Below are 17265 nucleotides of genomic sequence, written 5' to 3'. Positions count from 1 at the left end.
GCTGGTTCATTTTGATCTGTGAAATTAGTGTGTTTGTTGTTGGTGGTAATGATGTTATCTCATGCGATAAAAATAAAAATATGATGATAATGAATATAGGTACTAAATATTTTGCAGCATGATATACACTCAAAGACTAAATTGTGTTAATTTAAAAAGAAAAATTATTTTTACCATAGTAATAGATTTTGATATGAAAAAAAAACAATTTATATCTTTGAATACATGTCATGTGCGTATATATAGATAGATTGAGGGAATTATCAATTATACTTATTTTATATCATTTGGGTAAATTGTAATTATATTTTTAAATAAATCCGGTTATTGTTGATATGAATCTATGTAGATCCCATGATTTCCAAAAATGTGGTTATGGTGTATATTCTGTATTGCTGGTCGATCATTCGTTTTGGACGACTGCATGTGTTGAAGCAGGTGAATTCTGACCACAAAGAGGGATGTCAGGATGTAAAACAAAATATCCTCAGAATTCCACTATCAGATTGGGAATAGTTTCAGACACCCAAAACGTAATCTTAGGATATAGCGGGTTTTCAGAACTTCACAAGAACTTCGAGTCAGCAAGAAATCGTAATAGCGTTATATGTCTTGTTTGGTTACGTTCAGGCAATATATATATATTTATTGGTTACTGTCAGAGTTAACCTCGATGGGCTTATTTACAGAAAGGTTTCTTGTTCCAACAGATGTTATGTTATGTGTCGATGATCTTAGTTAAAGGCAGGGTTTTTGTTCACAACATCCACGATGAAGCTATATTTGATCTTCAGCAGACGTCTGCCAGTCGGGTTACGGAATTGGAATAATTGTGCACGAGAGGTTTGTTGATGTTTATGGCACGCCAATAACCCTGTGGCCAATATGGTCCGTTTATAGCCTGGTTATTTGTATCGTCAGAAATCACCAATTTGGAGTTATTTAGGGTTTCCACAATATATTTTAAAAAAAGGGAGGATACTGATTCCAGTGGCCAGGTCACGTTGTGTTGTCGCAGAGCCAATTAATATTTTTTTCAAAAATCACGTAGGAGCAACGCGAAATATATTTTTTGAAGAAAATTTTATCACTTTAAAGTTGATTTAACAACGGGATGCAAATGATAAATGTCGATTTTTTATAAGGATTTTTCGTCTGCTCACGTTCAAGATTTAATAGAAAAGAAAGATTATTTTACTTGAAAGGCTTAAGCTATTAAGTTAGCAGCAGAAAAATGTCAACAAAGAGAAGAATAAAGTTTTGTAGTTATCGTTTTTGGTAATGTTGCCAGCTTCGAATAAGGTCTAATCGATGTATATACCACATTTAAAAGAAACAAAATGTATTATTTTGATGAAAATAAAGCTGTAGATTACGAATAACCACATCAGAAAATTGTTTTGAGTGTATTTCTAGTTAATAGAAGTGAATTAAATTGTGATCGGTAGTGTAATTTTATTACTAGTGGAGACTCAAACCATTACTATACTACTGAGGTGAGTATAGTAAGTGGGATATCAATGAAGAGAAAAATGAAATTTATGAATGAAATGTCAATGCGAATCAAAACAAAAACTATATTGATAGAAGAATAGACTGACATAGAGAAAATACGCATTTGTGGAATTTGGGCGTGAAATGTCTCTCAAAATTTTTATGAATTAACTGAATAGTAATGTGAAATAAAGTGGACAATCGAGTATTTAGTTTGGTTTCAGACACCAAAGAATGGAAGGTGTACGGAATGTCGGATAAAACTTAGAAGCAAAGCTCTGGCCGATTGTGGAGTTATCCTAAATCCGAGTGTGTGAAAGACGTGTATAAGAAATAAGAAGAATAAGATTATCAAAACAAAAAGATTTATATTGGGTAAAATTCAATTGTGAAATATATTATTTTAAATGGCTAACTGAGACTGATTTTGTCCAAATAAAAATGTGAGGATTTAAATTAAATATTTAATTTTAAGTGCCTTTTAATAATGCTAGCATTTCCAATCCAGATTTGGTATCTTATTTTAATAATTTTATTTTCAGTAAAAAAATTATATTGCCCACTTTGTAAGGGGATTGTGGATAATAGATGTAATAAAAATTATTTAATAATCTTTTGGCTGTTTGTATAAAACGTCCCTTACAAACCGGATAATTGGCTAAGATTTTCGAAAGCCAATTAGATGGAATAGACGTTTTTAGGATCTCATATCTTTACCGTGAAAGGTACCAATTAGTTTGCCTTCCATGTCTTCGAGAATATAGTACTGTTGGCCTAATTTTTCTCTGATTTTGGCTTTTAAAAACATTGGTGCCAGTTTGGCATTAAAGGCTTTTTCTTGGGAACTTTGAGCGAAGTTTCGCCTATAAACAATTTGACCAACTGAGAAATTTTGTGGTCTCGCTCTGAGGTTGTAAGTCGCTTGGTTCCTATCATAAGCTTGCTTGATGTGCTTAACTATATCCTGCCGTATGATTTGAAGTTCATCGTCATTAGACAAAGATACAGAAGGTTCATTTAATAGTTTTAATTTTCTTAGTAAGTCGTACGATGAAGCATGGGTGATCATGTCAAAGCCATATAGAGCATGATATGGCGAGCACTTAGTGGATTGGTGGATAGAATTCCTCAGAGCGCAACTAATATGGCTCAGTTTCTCATCCCACTGGCGTTGGTCCTGTTTAAGATACGCTCTTATTCCTGCTATCAACGAACGATTGACTCGTTCCGATGCATTGGATTGAGGTGAATATAATGCGGTGTAGGTGTGACTGATTCCATAGGATGTGAGAAAAGCATTTAGTTCGTTTGAGCGAAATTGGCTGCCATTATCGCTTACAATAGTCTCGGGAACCCCGTAAACATGGAAAATTTGTTTTTGAAGGAAATCTTGTATAGCTGAGGCCGAGAACTTCCGAAGAGGACATAACCAATGGAATTTTGACAAGTGGTCTAGGACAATAAAAATTCCAATATTTCCAGATTTACTTCGGGGATAGGGTCCCAATATATCTACGTACAATCGCTGGAAAGGACGTACGGATTGGTTTTGCTGACCCATGGGAGGCTTCATAATAGTGTTCGGGGCTTTAACGGTTTTACATATGTCGCAGTTACGGACATACCCCCTGACATCCAAAACCATGCCAGGCCAAAAGAATGTACGTCTCAACAGTTCAAGGGTCTTTGTCATGCCTCCATGAGCTGCTTCAGGGGAATCGTGAAATCGGGCTATAATCTGTTTGCGTAAATTTTGGGGAATCCATAACTTCCAACTTTGTTGCTCTTGAGACGGATCGCCAGAATAATGCTCCGCCCGAAAGTAGACATACTTGTCAACGAGTTTTATGTCGGGGTATTTATTAGGGTTCTGGGAAACAAGTTGTTTAAGCTCAACATAGTCCTTGTCCTCGAAGCACGGGGAATCTAAGTCAATAACTGGATCATCCTCTAGACCTGAAACTTCAGCCTGTGGAATTCTTGATAAAGAGTCTGGCACAACATGGTCTTTGCCCTTACGATGGCTGATGGAAAACCTATAGGGCTGTAGTTTAAAGACCCAACGAGCCAACCTTCCGCTGAGATCTTGCTGACGCATGAGCCAAAGAAGGCTGGAGTGATCCGTTATGACTTCAAATTCCTGAAGTTCCAGGTAGCACCTGAACTTCTTTATTGCTTCGACTGCTGCGAGGCATTCACGCTCCGTAACACTATAGTTACGTTGAGCTGTGTTGAGCTTTTTGCTCATAAAAGCAATGGGTCTCTCATTTTTTTCGTCATCCAATTGGACGAGAACGGCTCCTATACCAAAATCACTGGCGTCACAGTGAAGGTAGAACTTTTTACCAAAATCTGGGTTCGCCAATACTGGAGCTGTGGTAAGTAAGGACTTAACCTTTTCAAATGCCTTCTGTGCTTCTTCAGACCAATGAAACTTCTTTTGGTAGACAGTACCTCCGTTATTGGAAAAGTTTCTGACGCAAAATCCTTTAAAAACGTCTATACCAACCAGCCAGACCTAGAAAGCCCCTAACTTGTTTCAAGTTTTTGGGTACTGGCCAGTTGGAAATAGCAATAATTTTGTCGGGATCGGTTGTAATGCCACCGTTGCCGATAACGTAGCCAAGGTAGTTGACCTTGGTTACGCAAAATTTGCTCTTAGATACATTAAGAGTCAAATTAGCCTTCCTAAACTCTGATGAAAGACGAATTAAGATCTCAAGATGCGTTTTAAAATCTTCGGATATAATAATTAGGTCATCAAGATAACCGAAAACGGAGTGGCGAAGATCAGGTGGGATTAGTTCGTCCATAAGTCTACACATAGTCTGAGGGGCGTTGCACAGCCCGAACGGCATCACTACGAATTGATAAAGAGGCCGCCCAGGGACTGTGAACGCCGTCAGGTGCTTAGACTTATGGTCGAGACTAATCTGCCAAAATGCATCTTTGAGATCTAATTTCGTGATAATATTCGCTTTTGGCAGGCGTGAGAATATCCCTTCGATGTTCGGAAGCGGATATGCGTCCTTTTTCGTCACGCTATTCAGTTTACGAGCATCGAGACATAGTCGAACCTTATTAGGCTTAATGACTAATCTCATTGGAGAGCTCCATGGGGAATTGGATGGTTCGATAACCCCTAACTTCAACATCCGGTCAATTTCATCAAACATTAACTTTTCCACTGCCGGTGAGACAGGGTAGAAGCGTTGTTTGATCGGAGTAGCACCTCCAACATCGATGACGTGTTTTATAATTTCAGTCCTGCCTAGGCCCTGTTTCTCGAAATTTGGAAAAAGGTCGATAACGGTATTTAATTGTTTTACCTCCTGGTCATTTAAGGGGTAAAAAATTTCGTCCGTAGCTTTTGCACTTTCTACGTCCGGGGGTATATCAAGAGAGGATATATCGGAAGTACAAATGCCATTATGGTTAGAAGCTAATATGTCAGTTGACCCTAATATATTTTCTAAAAGATTAAAAGTCTTCCAAAAATCTATCCCAAGGATTAACCTTTGGGAGATTGTCGGAATAATATAAAGTTTTATATTTTTTATCTTACTCATAAAGGACACGCTTACATCAATCCATCCCAGAACCTTTTGCCGATTGCCGTCAGCGGTTTTGACGAAGGATTTACATCCGAAGAAGTTGGGGAATTTTGAAAAGTCTTTGTTTGCCAGATCTTCACCTATACAACTTACATTGGCCCCAGTATCGAGAAGACCGTATTCCGTGAGATCTAGAAACGACACTTTAGCGTAATATCTTCTGTCATTTGGGTTCGATACTATGGTTGAAATATTAATTTTTGAGCATACTTTCCTAAGTTTGAAAAATTTTCGCTGACGAAGTGTTGACCGTTTTGGTTGTTTAAGCGAATGAATAGATGAAACATTGAATATTTCATTTCTCCGTTTCAAATATAACTCTAAACGCTTATGATACGGAAGTGTGGGATATATTATTTTGGAGTTATCATTGTCATTACTTGTATGTTCAAAGGCTGGCCTTTTAAGGATAGAAATATTTGTACTAAAAGTACCAGAATGGTTGGATTTATTAGTAATATAATCAGATTTATTATCGTTAGACTTGAAACTGGAATTGTTATGTTCTGTATTACGTTCATCATTTGTTTTCTGGGAAATATCTGGGTTCGAATTATTTGAAGGTACCTCCGTCAAACTTAGTCCTTTGGAGGCCCCATTGGTCTCAAGTTTTTTGGATTGGTCGCATTACGTCCAATGCATTTAGCGCATTGTGGCTTATATACGTTTTTAGAACCGCAGCCGTAGCAAAATATAGTTCGACTTTCCAAACAATCTTGCCAGTGGTGTCCCGATTTATCGCAGTTCCAGCATTTATAGGTGAAATCGTTATTTTTCTGAGTAACCTCGAAAAGGTATTCCGCTTCCGTATTTCTGAGCGGATCTTCGTGTTCAACTTCAGCAACCGTTCTACGAGGATAAGACTGCGGAATTTGGTTACGCTGGCCCAATGCCTTTCGTACATAATCATCATTTAAAAAATTCTCGCGCATTTGCACAAGTTTTCTTAAATGAGATAGGGATTCGATGGGAACATAAAGCAAATCCTGACGTATCTCAGGTCGCAAATTCCGAGCAATAATACCTATAAGCTCCTCTTCAACTATTGGTCTTGGTAGTCTGTCTGCTATCATAGATAGGGCGTCAAAGAAATTATCATATGTTTCACCAGGCCTTTGTTTTCGATTTCTTAATTCTTCTCGGATGTCAAATGAAGATTTCATATCTTTATATTGGCTTCGTATAGCCTTGCAAAAGTCTTCCCACGATATTACATCTACTGTCTTTCGGTACCGCCAGTACCATTCGCGTGCTTTGCCTGCCAAAAGAGTATTAAAATTTTTGCATATGACAGAGAAGTCTCCGTCAAAAGTCTCATTAGTAAGGGTCTTCACTCTATACAGGAATTCGTTTATAGTAAGGCCATTGGTGGAACCATCAAATTTTAGATTCCAATTGTTTATAATTGAAGTAACTTTGTCAGCATGTATATTACTATGATTAGTTGTGTGTGAAGTTGAATTTGAGTTTTGAGAATAGCCAGAAAATTGAACACATTGTGGAACAGTGCCATGAGCATTAGTATCGGAATTGGGTATGGAATTCGGATTTATAGATCTGTTTTGATTGGGGAAATTGCCGTTAGAATGTGATATATTGTAAAGGGTATTATTTTCTCTTAAATTATTTGTATTGATAGGTTGTGAATTAGAATTATTATATGATGTTATTGGAATTTGAGGCAAATTATTATTATTGTACGACATCATTGGAATTTGAGACAAATTAAGGTTTTGAAGAATACGGGTGATATTTGATTCAATCATGCGATTAATTTCAGCGTAATCCACTGTAGCAGAGTTTGTACTTGCTGGTCTCGTATTAGTTGTAAATGGAGATATACGAAAATTATCATTATTTATAGAATTATTTATCTGAGATTCACCTTGTTGTGGATCAGGTTGGGGATTAATCTCATTATTAAATGACACGTTTTGCATGTCTTGAAATAAATTACGGCTGGCACTTCTTGTATTATACCCTCGGGCCATTGCACCTCTTCCTTTGCCTCGTTTTGCTTGCTTGGACACAGGTTGTCTTTTAGGCGTGACGACATAGGACCTTAACTCGTTAAGTTCACAAGGGTGCTGACATACCGGGCATTGACCGGATGTAGACAAATGAGACTCTATGCATTCTCTATGGAATGAGTGTTGACAATGGCTTATGAGTAGACAATCTTGGCCTTCGTTCATAGACTCATTGCAAACTAGACACGTAGAAGATGTGACATTAGTCGAAGCTGAAGACTGATCTTCACTCAAAGGAGCGGCTTGTTCAGCCATTTTTACAAGTTAAATTTCAGTATATTAATACACTTAGAGAAGATTCTGAAGTAAATATATATAATAACTATACGAAATTGTATAAAACAAAAAGCTATTATTTGTATTTATGGGATATTTCTATATGGAACACGACTTGCGATAAAAATATCATTAAACTATAATAATATTTTATTTATTCACAATTTTAAGAGTAACCAAAAATTTTCATATGTATAAAATGACGTTTCTTATAAGGTGATGATCTATAGTAGTTTGAAGAGATATAAAGCTTTAGATTAAAACAACTGAATACAAAATCTGGTCTATAGCGTTTTGCATGTTTTCTAAAATACCAATACGTCTAACACACCAGCCCTGAGATTCAAAAATTTACATGTTAAACTCTTATCCTTTTGACGGAGGTCATTAAACCGCAAAAAGCAGTTCTAACGAAATTCCATCCGTTAAAAGGTTGCTGATAGCTAAATTAGAGATAAAAGACAATTTAGAAATCATACTAAAACATCGGAAAGTTCAAAATTTAACCTTAATACAGGACTTTATTGTAAAAGAAACGATTGTAGTTTTATTTTCGGTCATCTAAATTGAAGTTAACTTCATATTGATGAAAATCCAGAAAACGCTGCCAATTATTCTTATACCAAAAAAATCATGCACTATAACCAAATTTATAACTTTCGAAATAATGAAATCTATATATGAAAAATCGGAAAGAGCCAAAATCCATGTAGGATCTTCAGGCCCCACGTTGGGCGCCAAATACTGTAATGTACACGGTTTAAATTTTCTGATCTAATGCATTAAAAACTTTTAAGCCTTAGAGCCTTTGGTTATGAGGACTACGGGAGCCATTGAGTTGGTAGCTACAGTCGGAATGGGGGGGGGTGTTGTCCTACTAAACTCAAAGGCATGTCTGTTTACAGCTATTAATATAGACTCCCTAAATAAAATAAATATTAAACTGAAATATGGAATAATTTAAAATAAATTAACATAATTTAATCAAAACCCCATAACAAAAATTAAAATTGAAATAGATCGTTAAAAGTAGTTGTTTTAATCTGTCACCTATATAGAATTTAAAGTTCTCCGATGTTATGAGAATTGGCCTCTAAACCCTCGCCAACCATTGTCCAAAAATGGCAATGTTTTCTTTGGACCCCAAATTTAAAAAACCTTCAAACTATATAGCCAGCCCTATTAAGATAACGTCTTCTTAGAAATTTAGAAATTCATATTGAATTCATATTGAATTTATTCACATTATATACAAAGATGATTAAACTTAAACGTATTTAAAATATACAGAATAATACTAAACGCATAAAGTTACAATATCATAATTTCTTTTCTGCCCCTGAATGGGATAATTCATGTTGTATAAATAAGAAATACAATTTTCACCACAAGGGAGAATTTGAATAAATGTAAGAGAATTGAACTTCGAGAAATTAATATCAGAGTGTACTCTCAACAAACAAAGAGAATACATTAAATTAGATCTCACTTAATTATTCAACTTTACCACAAACAATACAACAAATTTATCAATGATGTTCTCAATCACTTACCACGCTCTCCTGTATTGTTGAAGGCCTTCTCCAATAGCTGGATGCTGGTTCATTTTGATCTGTGAAATTAGTGTGTTTGTTGTTGGTGGTAATGATGTTATCTCATGCGATAAAAATAAAAAATATGATGATAATGAATATAGGTACTAAATATTTTGCAGCATGATATACACTCAAAGACTAAATTGTGTTAATTTAAAAGAAAAATTATTTTTACCATAGTAATAGATTTTGATATGAAAAAAAAACAATTTATATCTTTGAATACATGTCATGTGCGTATATATAGATAGATTGAGGGAATTATCAATTATACTTATTTTATATCATTTGGGTAAATTGTAATTATATTTTTAAATAAATCCGGTTATTGTTGATATGAATCTATGTAGATCCCATGATTTCCAAAAATGTGGTTATGGTGTATATTCTGTATTGCTGGTCGATCATTCGTTTTGGACGACTGCATGTGTTGAAGCAGGTGAATTCTGACCACAAAGAGGGATGTCAGGATGTAAAACAAAATATCCTCAGAATTCCACTATCAGATTGGGAATAGTTTCAGACACCCAAAACGTAATCTTAGGATATAGCGGGTTTTCAGAACTTCACAAGAACTTCGAGTCAGCAAGAAATCGTAATAGCGTTATATGTCTTGTTTGGTTACGTTCAGGCAATATATATATATTTATTGGTTACTGTCAGAGTTAACCTCGATGGGCTTATTTACAGAAAGGTTTCTTGTTCCAACAGATGTTATGTTATGTGTCGATGATCTTAGTTAAAGGCAGGGTTTTTGTTCACAACATCCACGATGAAGCTATATTTGATCTTCAGCAGACGTCTGCCAGTCGGGTTACGGAATTGGAATAATTGTGCACGAGAGGTTTGTTGATGTTTATGGCACGCCAATAACCCTGTGGCCAATATGGTCCGTTTATAGCCTGGTTATTTGTATCGTCAGAAATCACCAATTTGGAGTTATTTAGGGTTTCCACAATATATTTTAAAAAAAGGGAGGATACTGATTCCAGTGGCCAGGTCACGTTGTGTTGTCGCAGAGCCAATTAATATTTTTTTCAAAAATCACGTAGGAGCAACGCGAAATATATTTTTTGAAGAAAATTTTATCACTTTAAAGTTGATTTAACAACGGGATGCAAATGATAAATGTCGATTTTTTATAAGGATTTTTCGTCTGCTCACGTTCAAGATTTTAATAGAAAAGAAAGATTATTTTACTTGAAAGGCTTAAGCTATTAAGTTAGCAGCAGAAAAATGTCAACAAAGAGAAGAATAAAGTTTTGTAGTTATCGTTTTTGGTAATGTTGCCAGCTTCGAATAAGGTCTAATCGATGTATATACCACATTTAAAAGAAACAAAATGTATTATTTTGATGAAAATAAAGCTGTAGATTACGAATAACCACATCAGAAAATTGTTTTGAGTGTATTTCTAGTTAATAGAAGTGAATTAAATTGTGATCGGTAGTGTAATTTTATTACTAGTGGAGACTCAAACCATTACTATACTACTGAGGTGAGTATAGTAAGTGGGATATCAATGAAGAGAAAAATGAAATTTATGAATGAAATGTCAATGCGAATCAAAACAAAAACTATATTGATAGAAGAATAGACTGACATAGAGAAAATACGCATTTGTGGAATTTGGGCGTGAAATGTCTCTCAAAATTTTTATGAATTAACTGAATAGTAATGTGAAATAAAGTGGACAATCGAGTATTTAGTTTGGTTTCAGACACCAAAGAATGGAAGGTGTACGGAATGTCGGATAAAACTTAGAAGCAAAGCTCTGGCCGATTGTGGAGTTATCCTAAATCCGAGTGTGTGAAAGACGTGTATAAGAAATAAGAAGAATAAGATTATCAAAACAAAAAAGATTTATATTGGGTAAAATTCAATTGTGAAATATATTATTTTAAATGGCTAACTGAGACTGATTTTGTCCAAATAAAAATGTGAGGATTTAAATTAAATATTTAATTTTAAGTGCCTTTTAATAATGCTAGCATTTCCAATCCAGATTTGGTATCTTATTTTAATAATTTTATTTTCAGTAAAAAAATTATATTGCCCACTTTGTAAGGGGATTGTGGATAATAGATGTAATAAAAATTATTTAATAATCTTTTGGCTGTTTGTATAAAACGTCCCTTACAAAAACCGCAAGTGGCTATCGTTAGAGTACTCCAGCATTTAAATGTGAGAAAGAAAATAGACTCAAAAGAGCCAAAAAGTTGCTTCGCTTTGCCGAAAGTGGTGAACTGCCGAATTTGGGTTTCTCCGATGAGAAAACATTCGTTGTCCAGCAGCTTGTAAATAAACAAAATGATCGTGTTTACTTGCCAAAAAGGTCAGCCGAAAATTTGCACCTTCGGTTGGCCACCAGAACTCATGCGCCGGCCTTGTAGGCCTCCATAACAGCCGATGATCGCTCTCCGCTCGCATTAATCGATCATCAGAATAAATGCTGAATATTATCGCGAAAATATTCTAAAGCCTTGGACATTCCAAAGTGAGGTTCCTCGCTTCATTTCCAGCGCACAATGGATACCAAAATCTCCGAATACCAATCCGTTGGACTTTTGTATCTGGGGTGTTTTGGAAATCAAGGTTGGCACCAAAAAAAAAAAATACCAAAGTGTCGATCACCTCAAACAAGCGCTTTGCCGGGAATGGGCCAAATTACCGCAAAGCAACATTCGGTCAGCGTGTGACGGTTTTATTGGCCGTACCATAATTCTTGGCAAAGGTGACCAATTCAAACAAATCTAAACTTATATAAATTTGATAAGAGAGAGTACATAAAGGCTTTTTTGAATGGCTTAAGTCACGTCTGGTTGAACCAGATTCTTGCAGGTACTGGAACATTTTTTAGTTATTTATCTATTATTTTTTTGAAATTGAAATTTTACTGTCAAGATATTTGACAGTTGTTCCACGTTTTTTGCTATAGTAGAAGAGGGCAATTTTGAATTTAAACAAAAAATGTTGGCAATTAGATCTTGCATTGTCAAAACGTTTATTTATAAATCCATTGTTTATACACTAAACAGAGGTGGGAATCTTTATTCAATGAAGTTAAATTTCACAATGTAATTTACAGAAAAATGCAGAGATGGATGTTGTGTTTTGAAATTAAGTTAACTTGATTTAATTACACCATAAAATAATCTAAGAAATTTGATTAAATTATATTATTTTATTAAATGCCGGCCATGTATCGGACGATATGTGTAACTTCTGGAAAATTTGACACAGCATATGTAAAAATAATTCGTCCGATAGAGCCTTAAGTTTGCAAGTCTTGATGACTTTGTTATTTTATTTCTGCAGTTAAAGTCGCAAAGCGCCATTTAACCGAACAATTGTCAACTAGTATAGTCATATTATAGCATATGCATCAATTTTCCTATAAACTTCCTAAAAATATGCTATGTTCTTGAAAGCGATATAAAATGGTCGATAATAGCGTTACCCATAAGTGTGGGGCGTATCTACACCAATACAATTGGCCGTATTTTGTGACACCATGTTTACACTGAAACAGTATTACCAACATCAACAAAATCTCTCTAATTAAATTTGAATTATTACTTTAACATGCTATACCATGGCAGAAGAATACAGGTAGATGCATCAAAGCTTGCAAACATTTATATGTATAAAATTTGCATTTTTTTTTCAAAAATAAGTAGATTTTTATTTTTTTTTATACAATGTCAATCGGAGGTTATTATAATATGCATTTTTCAACAACATTTAAAATTTTAAATAATTTTTCATTCAAAATTTTTAATTTCAAAATTGGTTTGACAGTCAGTTTATTGTTCCGTCTGCCTGTATTCTTTTACCATGTGCTATACGTTGCTATACACTGGGCAAATATTTGATCGAAATTTGTTTAGCCATATTTGTCTGAACAAATGTGAAATTCATGCAGAGTTGATTCGATGTTCACATTACAGTCAAATATTTGACAGATTTTGTTTGTTCAAGCAGTCACCAAACAGCGTCAAATAGTGCTATTGGAAAACATGTTTGACATATGTTCAGATTCGTGAAAAATATTTTCGCTACGAAATTCTTTAATCGAACTGTGAGGAAACATACGTTTATTTGATCGAGAGAAATATAGAGAGAAAATGAAAGAAAGATATAAATAAAATGGAGTTTTGGGTGTAATTTATTTTGAAGAAGGGAAAAAATACCAGCTGTTGTGAAATAAATGCCTTGCCAGAACAACTTTTTTTTGCATTTTTGTATGTTTATATTTGTGCGCATAAGTATGCATAGGTTTACAATTTTTTCAAATTTATACATTTGACAACATCTTATTGTCGAAATCTATATTCACACAAAATCAGAGATGGGAACTGTTTTTAAGCCTTAAAATTTGACAAGGTAAATTACAGAAAATACAGAGCTGGGAATGCTAATTTGAAATGAGGTTATCTTTATTTCATTGTACCATGCGTTCATTTTCAGAATTTGAATTATTAAATTGAATATGCAGAAGAATCGTTCATAAACTATTAAATTTTAATGATTTCACATCATTCGTCTGAATGTACAGGGTGAGATAAAAAAACTGCATCAAAGTTGAACGCCATAATTTTTACATTTTTTTACATTTTATTGAAATGAACGCAAAAAATGTCGGAAACAGCATCAAATTTTAGAATAAGTTTAGATTTGTTCGAATTGGTCACCTTTGGCACGAATTATAGGCTTCAAGTTCTGGTGGCCAACCGAAGGTGCACATTTTCAGCTGACCTCTCTGGCAAGTAAACACGATCATTTTGTGCCCAAGGCTTTAATACTCTAGAATATTTTCGCGATAATATTCGGCATTTATTCTGATGCCACGGTCGAATAATACGAGCGGAGAGCGACCATCGGCTATTATGGCACCATCACCATGGCCGGCGCCTGAGTTCTGGTGGCCAACCGAACCGGTGCACATTTTCAGCTGACCTCTTTGGCAAGTAAACACGATCATTTTGTTTGTTTACAAACTGCTGGACAACGAATGTTTTCTCATCGGAGAAACCCAAATCCGGCAGTTCACCGCTTTCGGCCAAGCCACTGTCGGAAGTAACTCTTTAGCTCTTTTGAGTCTATTTTCTGTCTGTTGCGGTGTAATTTCTTGCACATTTTGGAATTTCAACGGTTTTACCCCGAGCTCATTTTTTAATATTTGCCGAATGGAATATTGCGATATGTTCAGTTCACGAGCTATTTTTCGGCCACTACGACGCGGGTTTCGATCAAGTCGCCTCTTTACTTTTCGAACCATTTCTGCTGATGTTGCTGTTTTCTTCCGTCCACTTCCTTGACGTCAGGCTACGCTACCAGTATCACTGTAACGAGCGATGGTACGAGACACAAAAGATTTATTCACATTTAAATGTTGGAGTGCTCTACCGATAGTCACTTGTGGTTTTCCAGCCAAATATAAAGAAATCACACTATCACGCTTGAATTCCATCACGAATAACTTTTTTGCTGGAAAATTCTCACCAAAATGTTTTTGTACGCTTGTAAACAATATAATGAGCTGTCACTGAAATAATTTTAACAGCTGTCGGATGAGTGACTTAGAAATGACAGCAAGCTGAAGTTGGTTGCAATTTTTTAATCTCACCCTGTATGTAATAGCCGGCCATTGCGTCAATTCAGAAGCTTTTATTGTGCCAAATCGTTGGCATAACCCCGCCGTTACATTTATCATCAGCAACGCCGTTACCGGTACACAAAGGCCAGACTGCGGTTTGTGTTTGACACTTGTATTGTCAAAGTTTACCAGAGACAAGTAAGTCTGCGCGAAATTATATAATTTTACTTTAACGAAATAAATTATTTTTTATTCTTTCTTTTCTTTTTGGAACAATAAAAGCAACAAACTAAAACAATGGCCGAAGAGAAATTAACCGGTTTGTCCAAATACTTCAACGGCTCGACCACTGCTGGCCGTGCTAATGTAAGTAGTCGTCATGCACGACTGTGATATGTTATCCAATCAGAAATAAGTAAGGAAATCAATTTGCAATTTTTTGTTTGCTATTTCCAGGTTGGAAAGGCCACATACGCCGTTGTTGGTTTGATCATTGCCTACAACATGATGAAACCCAAGAAGAAGTGAACTTTTTCAATAAAGTTTTCAGCATGTGGAGTGTGTTTTCTTTGAAACACCTCCCTTCATCATCATCCTCTGGTTGACATTTTTTCAGATGAAGACGAGTAGTAGTTTGTTAAAACAATAATTTATTTTTGCGTGGATTTTGCACATTCAGAATCTTACTTACTGTTTATTGAGAGTTCTGTGAACCGAGGATCATTTTCGGAGTGCGCGTTGACGTTAATAAAACCAACAAAAAAACTTAAAATTGCAATATTTTATTACAACAAGTGCTTGGGGAAAAGTGAATGGTTGGACCGAACAATAATTATTTTGAAGGTTATGTTAAAAACTTCAACTAATATGAAATTATGACTGGATAAGCCGGACCAGGTCCAGTTTATTACATATGGAAGTGAGTAAAAATGCCTGCGGACGTTTGAAATAAATCTACTGTAGTACCTACAATCATCCAGAGTCTCATCTCCTGCTTAAAGGGAAAAGTTCAAACAATAAAAAAATAATAAAAACAAGAAAATTTTTGGAAAATATGAATGCTGAAGCGAGAATAAAATTCTCCCAAAATCTACTTTCCACATCGCATGTATAAGTTAATACATGCATATTATGTTTATATTACGACTGCATATGATTCCTTATTGAACTACAAGTCCTGATCTTAACTGCCAATAAATAGATATAACATCTACAGTAAAACAACTAAATAATTGTTAGATAAATTACTGATCTTTAGAAACACTAGATATAATAATTTGACGCTCATTTGAGGTTATGTTCACTGGCTGCTAACGGATAATAGAGTTATGTTTTATCCATGAAGGAGGTATTAGGATCTAATTTGGCCATACTTCCCGAGCATTTCCAATGTTTGTAAGAGCAACTCAACCAACCTAAATACTACATGTTCCAATTTTTTAATGCCAAAGAAGTAGTTGAGTCATGAGTACATTTGATTTTGAACTATGCCTTTATGTACGATAGGAGTCATAATTTTTACGGCTAGAATGCAGTTCTATCTGCATCTCAACCACGTATTTGCATTAGTCCGTTGAAGTGAAGTTTTTGTTCATATATTTGAAACAAGCAAAAAGGGAAAGGAGTTAAACTTACATTTTTTGGGGATCTCCACAGAAACGCATTCTCAGTCGATTATTACATGTAAGTTCTAGTTGGCAGCAGACTATAGTACCAACGGTTTCCTACTTGCCAGTTAGGAATCAGAACTACAGAGTCCCTTAATGTGATCCCCAAAGATTCCTCCTAGAAAAAAGTTGAGATAGGGAGGCATAGAAAGTAGGCAAGAAAGACCTTCCATCCAGTTTCGATATTGTTGTTGTTGTAGCCGTAGTACATGCAAGTGTTTGCGTTCTGCTAATCTGGTTCCAGGTTTAGAAATTCGACTACTTTAATGGGCTGTAGCCAGAGATCTTCTGGAGTGAGTTGGGTAGGTTTGGCTGTGCAAGTAAAGAGGTGCAGCGTATTGTGCGGGCCTGTATCGCACGCCGGGCAGGCGTCAGGCACATCTTCTTCAATTCGTGCCCAATACGAATTGAGACGACTACACCATCCAGAACGTAATTGCGCCAAAACTATCCTGGTTTGTCTAGGTAGCTGACCTTCTTCAGCTGCAATGGATGGGGTGGACTCCGAGAACGGCATTCATTTTATAATAAAATACCAATCGAATACCAATCCGTTGGGCTATTGTGTCTTACCTGCATTGTTTCAAATTTGACGATAATAGCGACATTATTCACCGGAAATATTTCAAATTTGGTATTTAAAGTTTTTAATGTATACTACAGTCTAAGACAGAAAATTTTCCGAGCAGCCAGATCGCCAGAAGCCCTCATTAACGGTACCTCCGGATATTCGGTATTTTGTTGATTTTAGCGACATTATTCACTGGAATTGTTTCAAATTTGGTGTTTGAAGTTCGTAATGGATACTACAGCCTACAAACCGAAAATTGTCTGTGCGGGTCCACGTCTTCGTATAGCCCCAATATAACGGTACCTCCCTATATTCGGAATTTTGATGATTTTAGATACATTACTCACCGATTTTTTTTATTCAAGTTTCGCATTTGAATATCGTAATGGTTTATAAGAAAAGTTGCCTATACAGGTCCA

General features: G+C 35.4%; 1 protein-coding gene across 1 annotated transcript; it reads left to right on the top strand.

The window, feature by feature from the left end:
- The first annotated feature begins 14721 nt into the window (after positions 1-14721).
- Positions 14722-15380, top strand: LOC101900554 (ATP synthase membrane subunit K, mitochondrial). The gene is made up of 3 exons (XM_005183615.4): positions 14722-14806; positions 14891-14974; positions 15065-15380. The coding sequence occupies exons 2-3, from the start codon at positions 14906-14908 to the stop codon at positions 15134-15136; spliced, it is 141 nt and encodes a 46-aa protein (XP_005183672.1). The 5' UTR covers positions 14722-14806; positions 14891-14905; the 3' UTR covers positions 15137-15380.
- Positions 15381-17265: the final 1885 nt, after the last annotated feature.

Source organism: Musca domestica, unplaced genomic scaffold, assembly GCF_030504385.1.
Source record: "Musca domestica strain aabys unplaced genomic scaffold, Musca_domestica.polishedcontigs.V.1.1 13, whole genome shotgun sequence".
Taxonomy (NCBI): domain Eukaryota; kingdom Metazoa; phylum Arthropoda; class Insecta; order Diptera; family Muscidae; genus Musca; species Musca domestica.
Note: the sequence above shows the minus strand (reverse complement) of the source record. Positions and strands in the feature narration are given on the sequence as shown.